The sequence below is a fragment of the Hyperoodon ampullatus genome, assembly GCF_949752795.1.
Source record: "Hyperoodon ampullatus genome assembly, chromosome: 3".
Taxonomy (NCBI): domain Eukaryota; kingdom Metazoa; phylum Chordata; class Mammalia; order Artiodactyla; family Ziphiidae; genus Hyperoodon; species Hyperoodon ampullatus.
The window spans coordinates 75,226,954-75,253,293 of NC_136916.1; the positions used below are offsets into that span (position 1 = coordinate 75,226,954).

General features: G+C 45.5%; 1 protein-coding gene across 1 annotated transcript in view; it reads left to right on the forward strand.

The window, feature by feature from the left end:
* Positions 1-3,148: 3,148 nt before the first annotated feature.
* Positions 3,149-26,340, forward strand: part of LOC307050159 (protein FAM169B-like) — a gene marked incomplete at both ends in the record, with an annotated part of 84,467 nt that continues 61,275 nt past the window's right edge. The window contains 2 exon segments of the mRNA XM_079699986.1: positions 3,149-3,179; positions 23,010-23,143. Coding sequence (XP_079556112.1) covers positions 3,149-3,179; positions 23,010-23,143 — 165 coding nt within the window.

Genomic DNA, 26,340 nt, shown 5'->3' on the forward strand with positions numbered 1-26,340 from the left:
CACTACCAAATGTAAAATAGATAGCTAGTGGGAGGCAGCTGCATAGCACAAGGAGATCAGCTCGGTGCTTTGTGACCACCTAGAGGGGTGGGATAGGGAGGATGGGAGGGTGGTGCAAGACGGAGGGGATATGGGGATATATGTGTGCATATAGCTGATACACTTTGTTATACAGCAGAAACTAACACAATATTGTAAAGCAATTATACCCCAATAAAGATGTTTAAAAAAAAAAGAAAAAAGAAAAGACCTGACTAAACCAAGGTGTGCTATGTTCTTTGATGGGAGGGGACTCAAAACTTTAAAGATGTTAATATTCTGCAAATTAATGTTTAAAACTAGAAACAATCTCAGTGAAACCTCAATATCCTTAATTAGTTGGTTCCAATATTTGATGAGGGTGGTATGTCCTCCTATATTTCCAAATATATGATGAAGCTGTGGTAATTCAAATAGTGTGGTATTGTAGGAATAGGGCAATAAAACAAGAGCCATAATGTATATAAGGATTTAAAATATCGTTAAGGATGTAACTCAAATTAATGGAGGAAAGAATGGACCATTTGATGGTGTGGGGATAATTGGCTATAGTGAGATCTATTCCTTATGCAGTATACATAAATAAATTCTATTTGGATTTATTTTTATTTGTTGGCCACGCCATGTGGTGTGTGGGATTTTTGTTCCCCGGCCAGGGATCAAGCCCACACCCCCTTCAATGGAAACGAAGAGTCTTAACCACTGGACCCCCAGGGAAGTCCATCTAGTTGGATTTAACTCCAAATCTAAAGACCAGAACAGTATAAACACTGAAAGCAAAAGTAGAAGGGTTTATTTCTAATTTGGGGGTGGTTTCAGCCTACCCAAGTAAGAAAGAAAGCTCAGAAACTATAAAGGAAAAGAGGAAGTATTTGACTAAGTTCTGACTTTGGGACAGGAATTGAATAAGCAGCTGAGAAGCAAGGAACTTTTCAGTATATTGCTGTCTCTTTCTTTTTTTAAAAGGAACATGTATTCATGTACCGTGTGAGTAATTTTAAAAAAATGTATCAAGGCCTTTGAACAATTATGTTTTGGAGCAGAGATGAATAAATCTTTAGCCCTATGTGCCAACAGCTTAAGTAGCACCCTCGATTATCAGGGGCTCCAAAAAGGCACAGGGGCCAAAAAAGAGATTTCCTTCCACCTCAGGGCCTTTGTACTTGCTGTAGCCTTGGCCATTTTCCCTTCCCACATGTTTAGCCTTTTCATTTTCTTCATGTTTTTCCTCAAATGTCATCCTTTCAACAAGGCTTACAATTAACACTTTATTTAAAATTATAAAAGCCTCCTCCCATCCCGTTTCTCTGTTTTATTTTTTTCCTTAGCTGTTATTTAACATACTATTATGTTCTCTTTATCTCCTGCCCACTCCTGCCCAGAAAGTAACCTCCATGAAGGCAAGGTTTTGTCCATTTTGTTCACTGCTGAATCCCTAGAATCTAGAACATATAGGGCACATAGTAGGAAGCTAACAAATATGTGTTGAATGAAAATAAGGTGTTTGGAGGAGTTAAGTGTCTGGAATGCTATTACCCAAGGACCTCTGTGTTTTTATCACTGTAGAAAATGAAATCTCACACTTCCAAGAGATGACTAAGGGTGGCTCTGAAAACATGCACCTCAGATTGGAACTTGAACCCACGTGGCCAGGACTCGAACCCGGCCGAAACCCATGGTCTTCCAACTGAGATCACACCCCTGGTTTCAGTACTTAATGAAGCTCAGGTTCTTAATGTCTCATCGTGGAAAGAATTCAGTGAGAGACAAAGTGATAGGTAAGAAGTGGACTTATTTAGAGGGAAACACACTCCATAGGCAGAGAGAAACACACTCCATAGGCAAACACACTCCATGGTAGGCCTTGGAACTGTCATGGCACCTGTGGATGTGTCATTTAGCTTGCAGATGTGTTACAGTGAGTGTATACTGAGCCTCAGGTTCTGGTGGAAGTGGACCTGGCTGCCATCTTGGGCCCATTTGGTTCTAATCAGTTTATGTCATGTCCTCAGGCTATGTCATTCTTTCAAATGCTGTGCCCTGCCCGCTTCCCTCCTGTTTCAGCTCTAAGGGGAGCCTCCAGCTCCGGACACAGTAAATACCGCAGCAATGTGCCATGGAAGTGAAACTGGGACCATTTTTCTTCCTCTGCTTGGGGGTGTCCTGGTCTTCCTCAGGTGGGTTGCTTCAAAGGTGAGGTTGCATGGTGGGGAGTAGCTGAGAGGCTCCCCTGAGCCACTGTTTCCTGGGGTACAGGGAGAGAGCAGGCAAATGAATTCTACACCCATCCTGGGGGCAGAGGATCAGAAGGGCTGAGGATGCAGCTCTGAGGGAGCCGGTCCAGAAGGGCAAACTTCAGAGCTGCCAACCAAAGAGGGTAGGTGCCAGCTGACAGGCCTTTGGGTTCCAAGGACATTGGCATTTTAAAACTACCCCTGCTCCCCCCTCCCCTGTAAAAAACACCTTGAAACAGGCCAAAAAGAAATAGTAGAGAAACAATTGCTTCTCATTGAATTTTGCCACTTCAAGTGAGTAAAAGCTTGAACATTTAATTTTAAAAAGGTATTAGTTATCAGAAAAAGCACTTTACAGTTGTTAGGAAAAAAACGGAAAAGACTGAAAAAATGGGCAGAATAGATTACTGGGGGCCCTGCATTATGGGGGCCATTCATTGTCTTTGAGCTAGTTTTCAACTGTATACGTTTTCGGAAAGGGATTATACAAGCGATTCTTGCCCATAGAAACAGAAATCATAGAAGGAAGTGGGAAGGGGCGTAGAGAGTGGGGTGCCAGGCCGAGGGGCGCTGGCGAGGGCGTGGGGCTGCGAATGGTTTCTCTTCCAACAGGAGTAATAAGAGAAATACTAACTACTCACTACTCATCGGAAGTGGTGAGCTCGCTTTGGAAACTGTCTACAGGGAGCAGGGGTCGCTAGCGACGACCGCAGGGCGGTGGCCTGGCGCTGGTGGCGGGGGTAGGGGGGCAGGGAAAACACCGGGGCGCGGGCTGGGCAGCCGCGGTGCTGGTGCGGGGGCGTTCCTGGAGGAGGGGGCCGGGGCGGGGCGGGGCAGAGGGGCGGGGCGGGGCGGGGCGCCCAGAGAGCGGGAGCATGGAGGCGGAGGCCGCGGGCAGTACTGCAGGTAAGGGGAGCTGGGGCCAGGCAGGCCCGGAGCCTGCCCGCTTCCCTCGCGGTCTGCCGCGCGGGCCCCACCCCACGTGTCGGGTTTCAATGGCTGGGCTGGCCTGAACGCTCCGGGCCCCCGCGCTGCAAAACGAGACTGTAAACAGCGCGCCGCGGCCAGGGAAACTTTCCCCGGAATCGGCGCCAGGGCGCCGCGAGCCGCGCACCTGTTGCCGCCAGGGAACGAGATAGTGGGCGGCCCGAGATGTCAGGGGCGAGACCACCCCCGGGAGGGGCAACCCCCTAGGGGTCTCGGTCACCGCCCTCCCTGCCGTCCATAGGGCCCCCGGCAGCCGGGACCCGATGGCCTGGCCTGGCGAGCTCCCTGCCTTCCCTTAGCCTTGGTGGTCTTGTCTGTGAAATGGGAAGCGCACGGTGGGGAGGGTTCGGTAAAGCAGCTCGGGGGACGGCGGGTGCCCCTGTTGCCCCTGTTCGGGGACTGCCAGTTCTGGCCCCCGGCCTGGTGCGCGGCGGGCGTGCCGCCCCGGGCCCTGCAGGCCAGCAGGGGAGCCTGGGTTTGCGGGCGCGCCCGGGAGCCCGCCACCTCCCTCGCGTCCCATGCCTGCCCCCTCTCCGGAGAACCGGGCGAAACCGTGAGACTTCTGAATTTGAAAGCACGTGGGACAGATCCCCGAAAGAGTTTCCAGCAGTCCTGCAAAGGAAGGAGTATTTGGATGGGAGCAGGCATAGGGGCCTTTGATGCTGAGAAAGTGCCTCTTTCCCTCCTGCATCTTTCCTTTGTTCCCCCGGGGACCCGAGGCACGTAGGGCCCCTTGGCTGGGTGCTCACGTCCAGTCCGGGCCTCGCTACAGCCCTGCGCCCACGTGCAGTCAAACCGCAGATTGGCCACTTTCTCCCACCACTCATCTCTAAGGAAAAACTCAGTCTTACAGAGGCTCCTCTGCCTTTTATTAGAAGCCAACGGCGGCGGATTACTTGTTATTGTGACCTGCATTCAAAAACTGTGACTTTGAGTTGTTTTTCCCGATTTCAAGTGAGGGAGTTAAGGAGAGAAGGTGGCCACTGCCACTTGTATGAATTACTTACATTCCTCGTCAAAGGCTTCATTGGTCTAGAGATTGAGAAAGGGTTTTGTCTCTAGTTTTAGAGGGAGAAGTACTATTTCGTTTTTTATTTTTCTGTGGTCCTTTCTGGAAAGTTGGTTAATAGTGAGTGCTGTTGCCAGTTTATTGTTTGAGAACTGGGGCAAGAAGAAAAAGTGACTTGCTCTTTTGCTATCACCTTCCTCACCTGCAAAACGGAGAAGACTTTGCCCACTTCGGGACTTACTGTACAGAAATACCTCATATATTTTAAACACTTAGCTGGTCTGCACACAAAGCTGCTCAGTTTAGCTTCCTCCATTCCCCTCCCCCTCAGAGTGGTACCATGAGTCAGAAAGTTCCTCCCAACTAGTGCCTTAGAGCTGTGCTTATTCTACCCAGCTTTACTGTTTTAATGGGAAAAGTAATGGTAATTTCATCTTCTGGAAAAGTGTAGTTGGCCTAAACGGTTTCAGGATTTTCCTGTATTTATGTCGGCGTTTGCTGTGGCTTTCATGGTTGCTGATGGCCCAGATGACACACAGCAGTTGCACATTAATCATTTCCACATGTGCTAGATTCTAATGGATGGGAGTTTTACATAGCTGAATCGATGCCTGAGCTTTGATAGCCCATTTCCAAAAAGGGTTTCAGCCAACCATGCCTACGTGGGAATCCTTTTTCTTTTAGCAAGGAAGCGTGAAACTGAGAATTGTGCTTTCAGGTAAGGCTGTGTCCCGGTCCCCACTTAATTCTAGCACTAAAAGGTAGGGAAAGGGCACATGACGTTCCTGTGGGAGTTGCTTCTGTATCTAGATGAGGTTCCTCAATATTGGTGTGTCTGGGCGGGGGTACCCTCAATAATTCAAAACATACCCCAGGGCCACACACACATTCTCTCTCTCTCTCTCTCTCTCTCTCTCTCTGAGTCTGTATGTATTTTTAATTTCCCTGATACTGAAGACCGTCTTAGGTTCCACCAGACCATCAGTTGCTGTCATTTCAGCTTGGAGTATAGGAGAAAGGAAGAAGAAAGTCAGACACGACCCAGTTCTGTTACTCCTCTCATCCTTTACCTTGAAGTTCCCTCATCTATAAAATAAGGTCTTGACCTGCCTCATAAGGATTAGATGAGACCTTGTGTTCATCAGAGCGGACTGCTGGGCCCCTTGTGAAATTTTGAGTAGACTCAGAGAAGGCCCTTTATTTTGCGCCCCCCTTCTGTTTACACAGCAAATGAAAGCGTCTGTGAGAATTACCTGTTTTATGATCTCCATTTAGGAAGTCAGTTTAGTGTTCCAATTTTGAAAAGTTAGGTGCCAGACAGTTTGCAGTGGTAATACAAGCAGAACTTTATAGACAGGAAAGCTAGCAAGCAAGGAGGAAAATCCGGATGATTCCAAAGCTTGGGTTGGGACAGTGGTGATGCCACTAAAGAAACTGACTCTGGGAGGGGGAAACTATGATGCAGTCTAAACACAGTGACTTCAGAATGTTTCAGTAGCTTCCCGTTGGAGACACTGAAAGACTGACGCTGGAGCAGAGGAGGAATCTAGAAAGGCCAGTGCTGGCCCTTTTGGGGCCCTGTTGGGGACCCCTGTTGCTGAGTGGAAGGAGCACAGCAGTTGGAGGCATGGCGCGGGCATCTCCTGGGAGATGGGAGGTGGGGAGGAGCTGAGGGCACAGCCCTCAGGGTGGGAGGCTCAGGGAGGGAGAAGCTCTGAGAACCTGATGTTGAGACCCAAGGAGGAGAGACTGAAAAGAAAAGAAGCCCATGGGGGCAGGGCCTGGGGTTGAGGGAGGCCTAGGCAGGTGCTGACTGCATGGGCTCAGAAGGAGGGTCAGGGAGAGGGAGAGGCCAGAAGGGAAGGGGGTCGGCATGTCACATGACCCTGAAGGGGGTCAAGCATAGCTGATGTTTCAGGGACAAGAAGGGGAAGAAGGCTGAGCTTGAGGTGGTGGTATGAGTGTGGGGAGGTGGCTTTTCCCTTGCGTTTTTGGTGGAGGAGACTTGAAGACACTTTTAGTAAACTAACCCTTAGGAGCACTTTTCTGCCTGCCGAGTACTGCTCTTAAACCCCTTCTAAGCGTTACCTTAATTGATCCTCATAGTAAATAGTAAATGTAGATACTATGATTATCCCATTTTACTGATGAGGAAGCTGAGGCACAGAGATATAGTCACTTGCCTAAGGTCACCTGGCTAGTAAGTGGTAGTGCTGGGATTTCAATTGGGGGGTGATTGGTGGTGGTGGTGGTCTGACTCCCCAGAGAAAGGGACTTAAAATGAGGGTGATGTCCACCCCCCTTCCCCCTGCCCCAAACCGAAGTGGAGGCTCAGGAAGGTGATAATCCATGAGCTAGCTCCTCAGAGACGACCTCATGTTAACATAACACTTCAAAAAAAAAATCAAATATTCATCAGCCATTTTGGATCTTCTCTAGTTCAAGGTGTAGAAGTGTCCTCTTAGAGGAACAGGGACCTGGCAACTTGGAGGAATCTCAGTTCCTGAGGGGCAGGGCCTCACTGGGGTTATGACAGAGGGCTGGGCTGGGCACTGGGACTCCTGTCACTAAGTGCTTTTGTGCCCCAGGTGAGTCTCCATTCCTTCATCAGGAGGAAGGGGAAAGGATAAGGTGGTCTCTAAAACTCCACTCCGCCATGAAGTTTGTCCGTTACTTCCTGTCACTGTAACCAGACTGTAATCCTACTGAGGGCAGGACCCTTACTGATCTTTCTGTCCTAGTGCCCTGCTCGCTGCTGGCACATGGTCGGAGCCCTGTGACCTTTGGATGGAGGAATCATTTCCTTTCAGGTGCTGGTGAAGACCTTTGTTGGTTCTCTGGCTACAGGAAGGGTTGCTGGGAGGATTTTGCAGATTGTGTGTTTTAGGATGTGGGGTGATTCAAGCTGGCTTGCCACCCCTGGGATTGAGTGCCACTGGTCAGTGCATCCCCTGGGAAATGTCTTTCTAGGGGTCCCACTCTTCTTGGAAAGGCCTGGTCCTCAGTGGGTCCTCCTAATGGCTTGGGCATTTTGTATGTCCCCTGTCTGTTGGTTGTGATTCTTTGCCATATAATGGAATCCATCCTATAGATGGTCGTTGTTCACCCCCATCTCTAGACATCAAGGGGTGTATTATGTCTGTATTAAACAGGGATCTCTGCTATACTAGGCCAGGCCAGAGATGGCTGGTGTCCTGACCTCCGGCTCCTGCCGTGGCCTGGCAGGATGGAGTGAACGACCAGGCGTCCAGGACTCGGGCTGGGCAGTGGGAAGGGAGTGGGCACTGAGGTGTTGTCTTTCTGACCTTTGAAACCCTAGTCTGGTGACCGGCTGACTGGCCTTAGCTGGGTTCCTGACAGCAGCTGGCTCCTGGCTCCTCTGATGACATTCTTATTTGTAGCTCAGCTCTGGGAAATTCCAAACAGATGATTATAGAAAAGGGCTGTGTTTTCTGATGTGTTGTGTGGTATAGAAAGCAATTTTAGGGCAAAATTCAAGCACACTTGTTGGTCAGATGCCCCTGGTGTCACGTGACTTTTAAAGTCAGGGTTATTGTGGGGGTTAAGTGACTGTCAGTAGCAACTGAAGGTCCGGGGCCTTTGAATAACGTTTGTTAGGATGTAACAGCTGTGGTTTACAAATTCCATGCCTTTTAGTGCACCCATCCTCTGTTGTGGGTGTTTCCTTTTCCAAGGCTGACGATCAGCAACCTTCAGTGGGGGTGGGAAACACAGCATGTGTATCCAAAGGCCACTGTCTGTCGAAATCCAGGCATGTCTCTCTCCCTGCTTCTCTGGACCACTCGGAACCCTTTCACGGCAGACCCTTTGCATTCCCTGTGCCCAGGCAGTGGCTTCGCTTCCTGCTTAAACCAGTGCCTATTATCTGTTGAGGCACAGAATCATTTTGATGCTTCTTTGCTCCTCTGAATCTGGGCAGCCACGGGGGCCACTGGGAATGGCCTGAGGCTGAGGGCTGGGGGCTCCTGGGGAGGGCAGAGGGGAAGCTTCTGTCCATGTGTGTGTTGGGGGCTCCCAAGGCCCAAACCCTCCTAGACTGCTTGGTTTCCTTGTCTTGCAGAAATTAAGACAAATGTGTTTTTCTTGGAAACCGAGTCTCTAACCACTACTCGCAAGTTCCACTGACAGAGAGAAAGCTGTATTCATTTACTCAGTGCATTTTGCTGAAATAACCCCTAATTGGAGTCCCTGAGTGTTTCATTCAGTGGTAAGTGCTTGAGAAGTCAAAGTTGTGGGGATGCCATCATTGCAGAGACTTCTGCTCACAGTGCTGTCTCCCCGCCCACTGTGCTCTGTGAAATGCTGCTTAGTGGACCAGGCTTGGTGAGTGTATGTATGTGGAGAGAGGCATATAGGCTCAAACAGTGAATTATACTCGGTTGTTCATTTTGACCTATGTTTTCCAGCAAGTGATTTCTTTAATGCATGTGGGTTGCCCACGTTTGGGCTATTAGAACGTCCTGGAAAAACATTTTTGTAAGCTATGCAGAAGGAAAAGAATTGCTCTGTGTTTCTTCAGAATACATGATAACTGAGTAAAAATATTATTAAAATATTCAAAAATGCTTGGTAAAAACACTAATAAAAATCTGTCCTTGGGCAAAAGCATAGTCTAGTTACTTGTTGACGAATTTTTTTTTTTAAACATCTTTACTGGAGTATAATTGCTTTACAATGGTGTGTTAGTTTCTGCTGTATAACAAAGTGAATCAGCTATATATATACATATATCTCCATATCTCCTCCCCTCTTGCGTCTCCCTCCCACGCTCCCTATCCCACCCCTTTAGGTGGACACAAAGCACCGAGCTGACCTCCCTGTGCTATGCGGCTGCTTCCCACTAGCTATCTATTTTACATTTGGTAGTGTATATATGTCCATGCCTCTCTCTCACTTTGTCCCAGTTTACCCTTCCGCCTCCCCCTGTCCTCAAGCCCGTTCTCTATGTCTGCATTTTTATTCCTGTCCTACCCCTAGGTTCTTCAGAGCCATGTTTGTTTTTTTTTGTTTTGTTTTGTTTTGTTTTTAGATTGCATATATATGTGTTAGCATACGGTATTTGTTTTTCTCTTTCTGACTTACTTCACTCTGTATGACAGACTCCATCCACCTCACTACAAATAACTCAATTTGGTTTCTTTTTATGGCTGAGTAATATTCCATTGTATATATGTGCCACATCTTCTTTATCCATTCATCCAATGATGGACACTTAGGTTGCTTCCATCTCCTGGCTATTGTAAATAGAGCTGCAATGAACATTTTGGAACATGACTCTTTTTGAATTATGGTTTTCTCAGGGTATATGTCCAGTAGTGGGATTACTGGGTCGTATGGTAGTTCTATTTTTAGTTTTTTAAGGAACCTCCATACTGTTCTCTATAGTGGCGATATCAATTTACATTCCCACCAACAGTGCAAGAGGGTTCCCTTTTCTCCACACCCTCTCCAGCATTTATTTTTTGTAGATTTTTTGATGATGGCCATTCTGACTGGTGTGAGGTGATACCTCATTGTAGTTTTGACTTGCATTTCTCTAATGATTAGTGATGTTGAGCATCCTTTCATGTGTTTGTTGGCAATCTGTATATCTTCTTTGGAGAAATGTCTATTTAGGTCTTCTGCCCATTTTTGGATTGGGTTGTTTGCTTTTTTGCTATTGAGCTGCATGAGCTGCTTGTATATTTTGGAGATTAATCCTTTGTCTGTTGCTTCTTTGGCAAATATTTTCTCCCATTCTGAGGTTTCTCCCATTCTTTTCGTTTTGTTTATGGTTTCCTTTGCTGTGCAAAAGATTTTAAGTTTCATTAGGTCCCATTTCTTTATTTTTGTTTTTATTTCCATTTGTCTAGGAGGTGGGCCAAAAAGGATTTTACTGTGATTTATGTCATGGAGTGTTCTGCCTATGTTTTCCTCTAAGAGTTTGATAGTGTCTGGACTTACATTTAGGTCTTTAATCCATTTTGAGTTTATTTTTGTGTATGGTGTTAGCAGGTGTTCTAATTTCATTCTTTTACATGTAGCTGTCTAGTTTTCCCAGCACCACTTATTGAAGAAGCTGTCTTTTCTCCATTGTATATTCTTGCCTCCTTCATCAAAGATAAGGTGACCATATGTGCGTGGGTTTATCGCTGGGCTTTCTATCCTGTTCCATTGATCTATATTTCTGTTTTTGTGCCAGTACCATACTGTCTCGATTACTGTAGCTTTGTAATATAGTCTGAAGTCAGGGATCCTGATTCCTCCTGCTCTGTTTTTCTGTCTCAATATGGGTTTGGCTATTCGGGGTCTTTTGTGGTTCCAAACAAATTGTGAAATTTGACAAATATGTTTTTAATCATAAGAATTAAATATGAATATTGACAGATCATCTTGTTTTCATTTCTTGCCTTTTTTTAAATTGAGATTTCCCCCACCCTGGCCCTAATTCCATTTTTTTCTCTCTCCTATTTTGAAATGTAATATCTATATTTCTATTCTTTTAGGGGCTAACTTAGACATTTTAATGTGCATGTTAATTCTAATTAATTCTGAAATTAATCGGTTTTAAACTTTCTCTGGAATCATATACGGGCCTTGAAATGCCTTCACTCAAATTACTTCCTTCCCAATTTCTGTGCTATGTGTTATGTAGCACCTTAGTTCTGTTATGATTTTTTTTTTAAATCTCCTTAAATTAGAAGTTTTTGTTTTGTATGGTCGGCATTGGCTTGGGTTTTATACACGTTTCTCATTTTCTTTGCTCCCATTCCTTCTTCTTTTTTTTTTTCTTTAAAATACATTTAGTTATTTAATTTTTGGCTGTGTTGGGTCTTCATTGCTGTGTGTGGGCTTTCTTTAGTTGTGGCAAGCGGGGGCTACTCTTTGTTGCAGTGTGTGGGCTTCTCATTTACGGTGGCTTCTCTTTGTTGTGGAGCACAGGCTCTAGGTACGTGGGCTGCAGTAGTTGTGGCACGCAGGCTCAGTAGTTGTGGCTCACGGGCTCTAGAGTGCAGGCTCAGTAGTTGTGGCACACGGGCTTAGTTGCTCCGTGGCATGTGGGATCTTCCCAGACCAGGGCTCGAACCCATGTCCCCTGCATTGGCAGGCGGATTCTTAACGACTGAGCCTTGAGGGAAGTCCCTCCCATTCCTTCTTGACTGATTTCCGCTTGAGGTCAATTTCCTTTCCCTTGATAATAGGCATCCTTTAGAAATAACTTTAGGGAGGATCTGCTAGTAGTAAACTCAGGTTTTGTTTTTCTAAAATGTTTTTTATTTCACCCGCATTGTTGGAAATTAGTTCTGCTGGATGGAGGGTGAAAGTTATTTTCCTTTCGCACTTTAAAAATGTTCTTCCATTGTCTCCTGGCTTCCATAGTTGCTGTTGAGAAGGCAGCTGTCAATGAAGCTGTCCTTCTATTGGGAGGATGTGCCTTTCCCTTCTGGCTGCTTTCATGGTCATCTTTTTGTATTGGGTTGGTGAAAAGGGTCATTCAGTGTTTTCCGTACGATGGCTCTAGTAGCGCTTAGTTGGCTTTAACTCCATTTGAAACAATTTTGCTAGATTGTATTGTGACAGCTGTCATATCAGCATACATTTAAAAAAACTTATCAAAATTGGTGAATTTTTGTATAGCCATTTTAATATTGAAGATGGAAGAAAAAAGCAACATTTTCAGCATATTATGCTTTATTATTTCAAGAAAGGTAAAAAAGCAACTGAAACACAAAAAAATATTTGTGCAATGTATGGAGAAGGTGCTGTGACTGATTGAACGTGTCAAAAGTGGTTGGTGAAGTTTCGTGCTGGAAAGTTCTCACTGGATGATGCTCCACAGTCAGGTAGATCAATTGAAGTCGATAGTGATCAAATCGAGACATTAATTAAGAACAATCAACATTATACCATGCTGGGAGTTAGCTTACATACTCAAAATATCCAAATCAAGCATTGAAAATCATTTGCACCAGCCTGCTTATATTAATGGCTTTGATGTTTGGGTTCCACATAAGTTAAGCGGAAAAAAACCTTCTTGACAGTATTTCCACATGTGATTCTCTACTTAAATGTAACGAAAGCATTCCAGTTTTTAAAACAAATTGTGACGGGCGATGAAAAGTGGATACTGTACAATAACGTGGAATGGAAGAGACTGTGGAGCAAGCGAAATGAACCACCATCAACCACACCAAAGGTCGGTCTTCATCCAAAGAAGATGATGTTGTGTATATGGTGGGATTGGAAGGGAGTCCTCTATTATGAGCTCCTTCTGGAAAACCAAATGATTGATTCCAACAAGTACTGCTCCCAAGTAGACCAACTGAAATCAGCACTCGATGAAAAGCATATGGAATTAGTCAAAAGAAAATGCCTAATCTTCCATCAGGATAACGCAAGACCACATGTTTCTTTGATGACCAGGCAAAAACTGTTACAGCTTGGCTGGGAAGTTCTGATTCATCTGCTGTGTTCACCAGACACTGCACCTTTAGATTTCCATTTATTTCGGTTTTTACAAAATTCTCTTAATGGAAAAAGTTTCAGTTCCCTGGAAGACTGTAAAAGGCACCTGGAACAGTTCTTTGCTCAAAAAGATAAAAAATTTTGGGAAGATGGAATTATGAAGTTGCCTGAAAAATGGCAGAAGGCAGTGGAACAAAACGGTGTATAAGTTGTTCAATATATTTCTTGGTGAAAATGAAAAATGTGTCTTTTATTTTTACTTAAACACTGAAGGAACTTTTTGGCCAACCCAATGTTTGTTGTTTTGCAGCTTGACCACAGTGTGTTTAGGAGGGGAGTTTTCTTTATTTTTCTTCCTTTGGGGTTGGTTGGGATCCCAAAGTCAGAGGGCAGGTATCTTTCATTAATCCGGGAAAAATTTCAAACAAATTTCATCAAATCTTGACTCTTCCTTACTATTTTTTCTCCTTCTGGAACTTCAGTTACATTGTTGGTAGACCTTATCATTCTATTCTCCATCTCTCTTAACCTGCCTTTCATGTTTTACACTTGTTCTGTCTTTCTGTGCTGCATTTCTGGGTAATTTCTTCAGATCTATTTTTCTGTTCATTGGCTATTTCAGACATAAATTTCTAGAAGCTCTACTTTCTTTCCCTCTAGAATGTTATGGGACAATTTAGAAAATCTTGGCCCTTTATATTCCCTATTTAAAGTTCTTTAAACATATTTCATATCTCTATCTTCTGTATTAGATAATTTCAATATCTGCAGTCTTTATGGGTCTGAGTCTATAGTTTGTGCTCTTTTGTGGCAGTTTATTTCATCATATGTTAGAGATTTTTGAAATCAGGTCTGAATGACCCCAAAGCTCTTCCCCTCGTGCCTAAACCTCACTCTCTATGTGGCCTGGTGTTGGGGAGGTCTGATGAGGTGGCATCATTTTGTGGGTGCTTCATCTGTGTTTTTATACTGGTTCAGTTTGTAATACCTCAAGGAAAATAGTATTTTTGAATAATGTACATCTTATTCTTCTGTTGGCAGGTTCATCAATTTCCCCCTTTGGAAAGAGCTAGGATCTTAACAGAAATTAGACTGTTTCCAATGTTAGTTTATAAATGTCACAATATGAAAGCTACTAGTTGAATTTCATTGACTTATATGAAGTGGAGGGGTTAAAGTAGAAAGTCAGCTTGGCCCCTCACCTCACACATCCATCTAGCAGCAGGTTCTGCCATGTCCACTGCTAACACCTAGCTCAAGCCTGCCATCTCCTTCTCATCATCTAAACTGCCATCATTAGTCTAAGCCATCATCATCACTTGACTCAACTTGCACTGCCCCTGGTTCGGATTCCTGCTGCAGTGTGATCTGGAGGAGGCAGCAAACACACACTCCAGTTATCATGCCCCACTGGGGACCCTTCAGCATCCTCCTACTGCATTCTTCTTGAAACCTGAAGTCGGAACTTGGCCAGCGTCCCATTACTCTAGCCCCTGTCTGCCTGCTTCCTGTGACCTTGCTCTTCTCCCCTTGGCCAGCCATGCTGCAGGCACACTGGCCACCCTTGAGCGCTTGGACTCCCTCCGCTCCTTTCTTCCTCCTGCAGGGGCTGTTCCTTCAGTCTGGGTGGCTCTTGATCTTGCTCTGCATGAGGCGAACATTTTATTCTTCAGTCCTTCTGCTTAAAGGTTACCTCCTTAGAGAGACCTTCGCTGGTCATCCTGTCCTGTCTCCCACCTCCCTTGTCACTCGCCTCCCTCCATGCCATGGGGGTATTAACTGTTTTTATGTCTCCCGCCCAGGCGGTAAGTTCTATAAGAGCAGAGGCCACTTCTGCTTTTTCACCACTGTATCGACTAGCACTTAGCACAGTGTCTGGCAATAGTAGGAAAGTTCCTAAATGATGACCATGATTGTTTTATATTATACATTTATAAAATAACTTTATAGCAGAAAGTTTTTTCAAACCTTTGCTGTGGTGTTGGTATTGAATGTGATCAGGGTCTGATTAGACCTCTTTCCAGGACCGTAGGGTATCAGGAAGACCTTTGTCTAAGCTAAGGTCACCCTTGGGCAGGGACCCTGGGAGCAGGTATCATAGAAACCTCAGGGTATTACTACTGCTACTACTACTACTACTACTACTACTACTACTACTACTACTACTACCACCACTACTACAGTACTATTACTACTATTATTATATTTTACTATTACTACTATTATTATATTTAAAAATATATATATTATATTTTTTAAAAAGTAGTTTTTTTCCCCCAAGCCTTAAATGACAATGCACACTCAGTCTGTCCTCTTTTCACTGCTGCCACCTCCCAGCTTCTGCCTCTTTCTTGGGAGTGTGGCTCAGATGGACAGTGGGCAGAGGTGGCATCATTGCCCTGTGATGCAGGTGCTGTGATGAATCCTGTGTAGGTAGCCCATTTAGACCACATCAGCCTCGCCACTTACCTCTTTGTGAATTCATGTCATTCTAATTCTTACAAGCTTTTAAACTAGTTGTTAAAAGTTATTAATATGTGGGCAAAAGAGTTAATAGACATTTCTCCAAAGACACACAAATGGCCAGTAAGCACGTGAAAAGATGCTGAACATCACTAACCATTAGGGAAATACAAATCAAAACCACAGTGAGATACCACTTCACATCCATTTGGATGGCTGTTATCAGAAAAAGCAGAAAATGACAAGTGTTGGGTGAGAATATGGAGAAATTGGAACCTTTGTGCATTGCTGGTGTAAAATGGTGCAGCCACTGTGGGGTATGGCAATTCTTCAGAAAATAAAACATAGAACTACCATATGATCCAGCAATTCCACTTCTGGGTATATCCCCAAAAGATGTGAAAGCGGGGACTAGAAGAGATATTTCTAGATCTATATTCATGGCAGCATTATTCACAATAGCCAAAAGGTGGAAGCAATCCAAGTGAACATCAACAGATGAATGGATAAGCAAAATGGGGTGTATGTATATATATAACGGAGTATTATTCAGCCTTAAAAAGGCAGGTATTTTAAACAGTACTATACTGAGCACTAGCTGCCTTTTGGTGCTGGTACACAATGTGTGGTCCTTGACACAATATAAATTAGTAAGTACACAAATTGGTGAAAGTACTTCTGGAAATCTCAAAATCTGGGTTTGAATCTCAGCCCCATTACTAAGTTTCCATTTTTGAGAATGTTTCCACTTCTGAAAAATGGGGTCAGTTCTTTGTTCTTTCTTGACTTCAAAGGGTTGAGGAAGTGTGACAGCCCTTTTGTTATCTGGAAAATACTGTACAAATGTAAGGTATAAAAGGGTACATTTTAATGTGAGAACATATCACTATTTTTCTAATGCTTTCTCTCCCAACTAGTACTTGAGAAACTTTGTTTATCCACAGAAGGCAGAATGTTAACTTCCTTTTATATGTCTTCAATTTAAAACTGGGCTGGTACTAACGTGGATGCAAATATTTCTGTTCGGCAGGTACTTCTTCATCTACTTTTCAGTTTTACACAGAAGAGACCAGTGCCCTTATAAAATGTAGCTTTCTCAACACATTTCCAGATATTGGGAAGTAACTACACTTTCCCTAAGCGACTCATTGTCTAGGTTTAAGGTAATCCCATTCTTCTCCATTCATTCTCCACGTGGGGTAGTCCGGGTGATGAGGCTGAGTGCTTAAACAGGGGGCACCAGCTTAATCTAGAATTGGGTCATGGAGACTGAGGACTAGTCTACTTTCAGCTCTCCTTGTTGCTTTGCACAGGGCTGAGCATGCCAGATAGAGACCTACTTTTTGTCCTCTTTAGAAATATTATTGTTAGCAGTGTAATAGATGGACATATAGGGATGTGATTTCTGGATGAAAGTTTATAAAGTCCATTAACAACCACAATTTTGGGGTAAGTTCTGAGAAATATTATTCTGTGACTAATGGGTAAAACATTATGGTGATGAGGAGTTATTTTTCTTCCTCTCGTGTGCTGTGTGGTTTAGGGCTCTGCTTCCTTGCTGGCCAACTGCCCCCCCACCCCCACCCCGCCCAGCCTTTTCCCACCAGCTTCAGGACCACCACATCTTGTGGTGGTGTTACTGACACTGGGATTTGATATTTTTACAAGTTCCTGATCAGTTAAATTCAGGATACAAAGAGTCAGGCTCTCCATGTTCTCCTGAGTATGTGCCAAAGCTCTCTTCCTTCTGGTAAAGGTTAGACAAATAGGGCACTGTAATGATGACCACATGGGATGGAGGAGCTCAAGTTCAGGGGCAAGGCAGGCCTGAGCTTCCTGCAGCTGTATCAGATGAGGACCCCTCTTCTGTTACCATTCATGAGGAAGCAGACATTTGAGATGCTATTTCCTCCTGTCTGCCCCAAATAGGGCTCCACATTTGTCCCCAAATGTGACCTCTTTGAATGCAAAAGGAACAGTATGTTTCAGACCCACTTCATATCCTTTTGAATGATTCAGGGGGAAAAATAGTTTAATCTTTGTATCATTTGCCTAAGGGTAAGATGCACCAATGCTCAGATTATGAGACCTTCATATTAAAAGCAATTAGGATTACATAAGTCTTTGTGTGGGTGGCACACAAAGTCATCTGCATATTTTACCATCTTAGATTTGGGACAAGTGATTTATTCTCAGCCAAGGCAATGACAAGTTGCAAGTTGGCCAGTACTAAATCTGTGATAACAGAGCAACAGGCTCCCTGTCAGTTACCAGTAATGAAACCTACCCTGCCACCACCTGCAGACCTCTCCCAGCGCTTCCTCCGTTCCCTGACAACTTTGCTCATCTGCTCAGAAATTCTAACATTTTCTACATTCTGTCTTCCAACATTTTTTTCAATTCTTTGCTAAGAATATTTTGGCAATCAGATGCTCTTCAAAAACCAACAAAAATATCCAAGTGTGTATTTGCTTCACCTTCTGTTCTCTTCTCCTCTATGTGGAGGATTGTTCTGCTGACACCACGGCCCCCTTGCCTGTGGTCCTTGAGCTCCAGGTATTTGCATATTTGCTATCTGTCTGATAGTGATGGGTCCTCTTACCCTGACATTATGTCAAAGCACTCTTCTCTAAGATATTGTTTGTCATCTGTCCATCAGTGTTCTCGGACGGGGGTCCCTAGTTAAATAAGTTTGGGAAGTAAATGCTGGATTAATCAAATCTCATTGCTGCAGGGTTTCTAAATGTCCAGATTGCTGATAGGCACACACAACCCCCAGCAGTGAGCTCTGAGCATCACAGCAGGTCCCCTTTTCCAAACTTGCTGGCCTCAGAAAGCTCCTTCCACAGCATATCTTGTGAAGCTAGTGTTCCACAGAATATATGTGTGAAAATGCATGAAACAAGGGAAGTCAGGAACGTAGGATTCTTTGGCCCTCTTAAAAAAAAACTAAATGTAGTCATACTTTAAGAGTAGTTCTCAGTTTTAAGGCATCCTGTGGTGAATGCTTTGGAGGGTCAGGATGAAGTTTGCATTTGTGAATACTGAATTTTCTTAAAGCAGGCAGCTTTGAAGTGCATGCCTCTCTGGAAGTCAGGGACCCTGATGAATTCCTGGTGCCGAATTCTGAGCCATTGAGGTGGCATTTGGAAATCTTCTCCCTTTAGGCACTACCCTACCACCGTGGGTGTGCAAAACACCTGGGTTCAGACACTTCTTGTTTGATGCCCTCTCTCCGGTTAGAAACTAGGCTCCAAGCTCTCTGCTCAGCTCAGAATTAGGCACTTAACCCCCCTCAGCATATTTCTTATATAATAAGGATTCCTTCTTCTAATAATTTCCTTTTAGAAGCAAATTATTTTGTGAAGAAAACAACCAGATAGCTTATGTGAAAAAGAAAAGCAAAAATAAAAAAATTCTGTACGCTGGAAACTCAAGATTTGGTACAAAGATCCTGAATGACTTCAGCATTTTCCCTGGAACAATGCTTTAAGATAGACCTCTGCTTTTGCTTTTCGGGTGACCACAACCAACTTATGCTTAAAGTGAATTCTTAAAATCGGGGTTCGTTGGGGGATTTCAATTTCTTTACTGTCTGCAATGAATTATCATTTCAACTGTGTGCCGTTTTTCATAAAAGCATTTTGCATTGTACTGAAAAGATTACATTCTTTTGCCTTTGGAAAAATATTTCCTGTTGGGTTCAAACCATTAAAGCCTGTTAGCATTTCACATCTGGAAGCTCCTGCCCGAGTCTGCCTTCCATCAGCAGCTCGGCGGCCAGGCTGGTCTCCGGCGCGTGCAGAAGACGCCCCAGACTTGTTTACTTCCCGAGGGCCCCTCTGCAAGGCCCAAATGTGCCCTTGTGGTTGGCGGGTGGGCGGGGGCGGGGCTTCCTTCCTCCCTGCAATGGAGGCGGGGTCGTGTGTGTGTGTGTGTGTGTGTGTGTGTCCGTCCGTCCTGGGTTGGGGAAGGGGTCTCCCTTGCCAGCCAGCATTGGATGCCGCCTCCCCTCTCCTGCCTTAAGCAGCTCCCTTTTTTTTTTCACTCCCACCCAGTTTTCCAGAAAGCTAACCCAAACATTTTCCGTGTAAGGAGGAGTCTGCCCGAACTTTTCTGATGGGGCAGTTTCCCCAGAGAGAAGAGAAGGAATTAAAACCCCAAAGGCTGGAGCAGCCTCCTCCTGTCCCCGGCCAGCTTGGGGGGCCCTTTCCGTGGGGTGCAGGGGTCTGGCCCAGCTGAAAGGTTTTAAAAGGGAACCTTTAAGAGATCTTTGGAAATTCCTTTTCGTGGAGGGTTAATTTATCCCCAGAGGCAGGCCCGATGCAGCCCCCATGCTCACGCTATGGGGCTGATGGATTCTGCTGGGCTTCTGTTGAGAAGACCCCCAGGGACCCGCCCCTGGGCTGCAAGGCAGGAGAGCCCTGAGGGGCCAGGGTGCCCTGGGAATACTGTCTGTCAGGTTCTTTGAGGGGCTCTCACAGCTCCAGCAGCATACGCGGCCAGGGAAATGATTTCATGGTGTACAAGAAGCAAAATACATTCACTGCATTTCTCCTGACCACACTCAGCCAGAGCCAATGCCAGGCAAGCTGTGGCAGCCTCTGGGGGAACCAGGCAGAGGCCCCTAGGCCCAGTGGTCTTGGGTGAGGTACCCCACCCTGTGCCCCTCCGCAAAACGTGGATGATTACGCTGTCCTCCCAGTCCCCTGTCAGCAGAGGTCTCAGCTGTGTGTGTGTGTGTGTGTGTGTGTGTGTGTGTGTGGTCATTGATAAGGCTTGTCAGTCAGCCCTCAACCTCACTGGAGCGGACTGAAGGCTTGCCTCTGGCAAACATCTCTCCCAAGACACAGGGCCAGCGCCAGAGAGTAAAAGTCCAGGTGGGATCTTTACTTGCTCCGTAAGACTGCATTCCTGGGGGCGTCTGGAGAAAGGTAGCTATTGAAGTTGCTTTCATGGGAGAATCAAGCAGCATGAGTCAGGTGCCCTAGGGCTGAAGCAGCCCACTTCCCAGTATGTTTTTCTTAATTTATTTGAATGTGCACTGAATCTTTTTTCTTACCTGTGGGAAGCCACTAGACCAACTGGATGAATAGCAGTTTGAACAGAGAGCTCAGCTAAACAGCCACCCACATTTCCGAAGTGCTCAGGATGAGAAAGGCATAGGGAGAGGCCTTTGTTGGCGAGGGGTGTTGGGGCCAGGAGAGGAGAGAACAAGCACTCAGTGTGCCTGGAGGGAGTCTTCACATTCCTGGTGGGGTGAGGCTGCCCCACCTGCTGACCAGTGTGAAAGGCCTAGTTCAGGTGTGTGAGGCCCTGCAACCCAGGAGAAGTGGCCAAGGTGTATCAATCCCCATCCTAAGCCAAGCTGGATTCGAACACGGGACTCAATAACCCACAGAGCCCTTGCCTTTTGGGGCTCCAGGAAGGCCGTTGGGTGTGCTAGAGTTTGAGATGGGCCTTGAAGATGGCAAGGCAGAAGGAGCTGGACAGTAGGGGTGCTGCAGAGGGAGGGGGCAGGGGATTGTAAAGGGCCTTCGAGGCTTGGTAGAGGAGACTGTCTGGATGGGGTCACTAACATCATCTGAGTGTTTTACACGTTCTGAAATCAGACGGACCTTCATGCCCTGGTGTTGCCATTGACTAGCCAAATGGTCTCCTCTTCAGGCCTCAGTTTTCTCCTCTGTAAATTGGAGTTAGGCTGGACTCAGTGAAATACAAGGTGTGGAGCGCTCAGCAACCTGCTGGCACCTGGGGCCAGGGTATAGCTACAGTATTTTTATTGGTGGCAGATGGAGGAAGGATGGGTGGAAAGGGGTGAGGCCAGAGGTTATTGTGAGATGCTGAGGCCTTGAACTGAGAGCGTCAGGACGATTGGAGATAGGTGATGCAGGCTGAGGGTTTGGTGGCAGGTTTGAAGTGGTTCCTGAGCAAGGAACAGTCTGGCTTGGCTTGGATCCATCGGCTTTGAGCTGTATGCCTGGAGGGCCCAGTAAGGAGTAGGGAGGGCATAGAGGTTCAGCTTGAGGGCTGTGTCTGATCAGTTGCTGGGGGCTTCCTGGCCCATCACAGTGAGAAGGAGCCTGGGCTTCCTTGAATGTGTGTGTATAGAGAGAAAACACCCATGCACACACACACCATAAGTGTGTGCCTTGAACAGCAGAATATCCCTGCTACCTAGAGGCACAACCTTGTTTAGAAAGAGACCCCCGAGTTCATCATTGACTGTTCATTGTCACTGAATGGACTGTTCATTTTTCATGTCTTTATTTGAAACATTTTAATCAGTGCATTTATAGTTGTAATTTTTTGGTATGCATTTCACACTCAAATACTTAAAAAATGGAATAGCGGGAGAGTGTATTTACTCGTCTCTTTGCCACTCTGTGTGTGCTGGTGACGTTTTCACCATGAAAAGTCAGGGGCAGGGGGAGGGGCTCCTGCAGGACTGAGGCCTAGTCCACCCCTGCTCTTGACATCCTCTGTTTTCTATGAGCACTGCCCCCAATCAACAGCAGTAAAATTCGTCATAGGCAAGCTTGGTGAACTGGAGACATGAAACTTTTTGCTGCTAAGAGCAGTCTCTGTTCCCTCAAAAGTGGCTGCAGAAGGAATGGAGATTCTGAGAAAAAGTAGGAAGCTGTTATTTCAGTGGGTGTTTATGCGCAGGCTTATCTTCCTTGAGGAGGCAGAGGAGGAGGGGGGAGGAGGAGGGGAGGGGGAGGAGGGGGAAGGAGGTGGGAGGAGGGGAGGAGGGGGGAGGAGGGGAGGAGGGGGGAGGAGGGGAGGAGGGGGGAGGAGGGGAGGAGGGGGGAGGAGGGGAGGAGGGGGGAGGAGGGGAGGAGGGGGGAGGAGGGGAGGAGGGGGGAGGAGGGGGAGGAGGGGAGGAGGGGGAGGGGGAGGAGGAGGAGAGGAAGAAGAAGAAGAAGAAGAAGAAGACAGCTGTTTTGGCACCCTTCCCACCATAAGAGGCCCAGAAATGCATCAGAGGAGGGGACCATGGAAGGGCAGAAGCTACAGAGCCCCCTCCCACTCAGGGATGTGCCAGCCAGAGATGAGCCAGCATCTCAAGGGAAAACTAACTGCTATTTCCAAGCTGAATTGGATGCTCTAAATTTGTATGATTATTCGAGGATATAATTTTCCTCTAAAAGTGTGGTGATAAGAAAGAGACGCTGAGTAGAGCTGGGAGATAACTTGCAAATTAATCTGTACAATAGTCTATCTGTGAATGGCCATGTCGGTTTACACATGTAGTTTTATAGTTCATACTAACTAGTACGTTTAAACTCTCTTACAATAAAGCAGTCCAATTAAAGGAGAAGAATTGACAAATCTTAACTTCGTGGCAAATGTAAGCTGGCAAACTAAAAACTCAGGCTGGATTTTGTCAAAGTTAGCAAGGTTCTAAGCAGCTGGGGTCAGCTCTCAGGGTACCTGTTTGTACATGTGGCCGTGGTGGAGGACACTACTAGAAAATACTTGGGAAACCATTTGATAGTTAGGGGGTATGAAAGGAAGTTTCTGCAGTGGTCTAAGAGGGTTCACATTGAACCTCATGTCTCACAAGGAGACCTCATGTCTCCTTGGGGTTGGTGCCAACCCCACCATCAGGAATGTCTTCTATTTTCTTTTGGTTCCTGCTGCTACACTGCTCTTTTCTTTTTCACTTAAAAAAAAAATAGGTGAACAGAATTTTTAAAGCAAGTTTCAATTGGCTGCTTTTTTCTTTTCATATTCAAGAAATAAGTGACTTTTATTTCAATGAGAGAGGAAAGCTCATGTCATTTCTTGCCTTCTTTTTCCCCTAGCAGGCATTTACCCAGTGGATATTTTGGAAGATAACCCTGCCGGGCATCAGGAAGCGGCTCTGGCTTACTGTGACACTCTTGGGGAGGGAGCATGGCCCTCGCCAGAGGTTTTCTCTCTTCCCACTGGGGAGCAGGTATGTGTGATCTTCCTCATTGGTGGAGAGTTCTGTACAATCTAAGTTATTAAAAAGGCGAATGTTAGTGAAAGAGCATTACAGATTAAAAAAAAATCCTTCTGGAGTGAATACTAGAATAATTCCACTTTGAGAAGCAAAAGGAATCCTGGATTGGGATTCTGAGGTCTTGAGGATAAGTCCAGTTCTATAAAGCAGTCAGCCAAATAGCCTACTGTGAATCCCATGCCTACCACTTAATAGCTGTGTGACCTTGAGCAAGTGTCTTTACCTCTCTGCTCTTGCTATTCTCATCTCAGAAGTTGGGACAATAACAGTGCTTACTTCATATTGTTGTCATGAGGATTAAATGAGATGCTGTGTGTGTTGCCTGACTGGCCTCAGTTTTCCCATTTGTAAATGAGGGGATTGACTGGCCTTTAGTCTCTAAGGTTTGACTTAGTCCTAAAAGTTTCTGACTTGGAATGAAGTTATATCAATTACGATTTTTAGCAATGATAAGATTGAATTTTGAATATGGACTGGAAGAAAACAGAAATGAAAACTATTTGTTAGGACAGTGGGATTGTGGGTGAAATTTAATAATTGTGTTATTTTTAAGGCCTTCCCCCATCCCCTGAAGTAAATAAAAAGAATATGTGCATCTTGGGCTGTACCTAAATTGGTTACCTTATTTTCAGATTTGAGGCTGATCTGTTGAAAGAGGCAAAATTTTCTTGTTTTATATGAATAAGATTTCACTCATAACAGAAATCGTTGCTCTCTGGCAGGCAAAGTTGGTTGAGGAAGACAGGGTTTTATTTTGCTGTATTGAAGTTGTTCTAGAGTTAATTAAAACAACGGCTTGTACAGTTCATATAGTGTGGCTTCCTTGAGATTTTGGAGATGCTAGTTTGTAATTAACTCCTGGAAGAATCCAGCTCCCATGGGTGATTCCTTATTGTTGATCTGCCGAGGGAGGTGGCTGTACTCACACGCTTTCAGCGCCCCCTAGTGACAGCTAAACCAGAAAGCAAGCAAGCTCTCAGTCAAGGCTAGGGGCTTACTCTTGGGGAACTGCGGGGCTGGTGGGCTGCAGGGTTGTTGGATGGAGTCGGGGACGGGGGGAATGCTAGGTAATCTGAGAAGTGTGGCAAAATACAAGAGTTAGCGCTGAAGTACTTTAGGGTGCAGTTTCAGTCATCTATCTGATTTTATTTCACATTTATTTATGGATTACGTCACTTAACAACAAAACCCCCCAATATGTAGTATGCTCACAGAGAGAATAATTTTAGTGTTATTAGCAAAAACATAATAAAATAAGACAGTTACTAAAATTAAGTTTTTTTTTTTTTTTTTTTTTTTTTTGGTATGCGGGCCTCTCCCGTTGCGGAGCACAGGCTCCGGACGCACAGGCTCAGTGGCCATGGCTCACGGGTCCAGCCGCTCCGCGGCATGTGGGATCTTCGCGGACCGGGGCACGAACCTGCATCCCCTGCATCGGCAGGCGGACTCTCAACCACTGCGCCACCAGGGAAGCCCAAGTTGTTTTAATGTGATAGGAATGCTGAAATATCTTTCTACCTATTTACTTCTCCCCCTTCTAAAAAATGAGTCCTGAAAATAATCATTTGGTTTCCTACCATTTTAGCAATTAATTAAGAAATGGTAGCGGTTTCCGACCATTTAGCAGGTTTTGAAATAGTCTGATTTGCGATGATGATGGACCTCCTCATTGTTTTTAGCAAATTTAACTTTTCTTTTTGAAACCAGAGAAATTTTTTTAAACAAACAAACAAAAAAGACAAGGATGTACCACACCACATCACTCTGGTCCTCCTCAAAGTCTTTTCTTTTCATAATTAACTCTGTTTTCAGTTTTGAAATTGTCTTATCATATTTAAAATACAATAATACTTACTGATTTTTCTTGGTTATAGAACAGTATATGCTCAGTGTATACTATTTGGGAACTATAGCCAAGGACAGAGAAAATAAAATCACCCATGTTAATTGCTATGAACATTTTGCTGTGTTTCCATTGGATTTTATTTCTGGGCATGCTTTTTTAACATTCAGATCACACTCAGAGTATAATATTGTCTATAATAAGCATCTTTCTATGTTGATACAATGCTTTGTACATATTGTTTTTAATGGCCTTGTAACGGCCGTCTGATGGGTGAATTGTGCTTCATATAGCCACCACGGGGAGCCAGCTGGGGGACTCTTCGTTAAGGTGACTTGAAGACTGGGAGCCACCAAGATGTTTATGGGTCTCAGGATTTGTTAAGAAACAATTCTCTGAAACCAAGGAGGCCTGCTGTAAACTTTTACAAGCAGCCTGCCTGCCTCACTCAGCCGACACGTCCTTTTCTCATTTTCTTACACTCTCCTCGGTTTTCAAAACAGACTTTGGAGTGGAGCGTGTTGTCCTTTTGCTTTGGGAGCTGAGGCCAGTGGGTTCGATGGCCGGGAACAGAACTTGGCAAGTGGGTGCTTGAGAGAAGGCTCTGGGGCAGCCCAGCATCAGAGACTCTGCATGTGCTGCTTGGTATTCCTTGTGATCATGAGCAAACAGGTGGTGGGCACTGAGGTCTTCCCCCCGGGGCTGCCTCAGAGCCAGAGCTGAGACTGCAGGGCCCAGAGAGGGTGTGGGTTTCTTGAGGCTGCTTGCAGGGATCCGAGCCAGGGCAGCAGGCAACCTGAGTGGCATTGTGGGTGGACGCAGGCTTGTCTAGGCTGTTTGCATAGAGTGGCTGCAGGGGGACAGTTGAGGCCGGCTTGGCAGGTGCAGCCTGAGGTTGGGATGTGGCCTTCTGCTTTGACAGGCGGAGGCCCGACGGGGATTCGGGTGGGGAAGGCTGCTGGGGCAGGAAGTGAATGGAAGGAGAGACTGCAAGGCGGTCAGCTGAGGAAATGTTCAGTCATTACTTGGATGGACAGACAGGTGAGCAAGGGGAAGAGCAGGTTTGCTGGGTGGGAGATAGAGGAAGGGCCGTTGTCAGATTGCCCTAGTGTTTAGCTCAGAGTGGGTAAGGTTTCCATTTTCATGTTGCCTCCATCCTGTCAATTTTTAAAAAAATTTATTTATTTTTATTTACTTTATTTTTGGCTGTGTTGGGTTTCCATCGTGGTGCTCAGGCTTCTCATCGTGGTGGCTTCTCTTGTTGCGGACCACGGGCTCTAGGCACGCGGGCTTTAGTAGTTGTGGC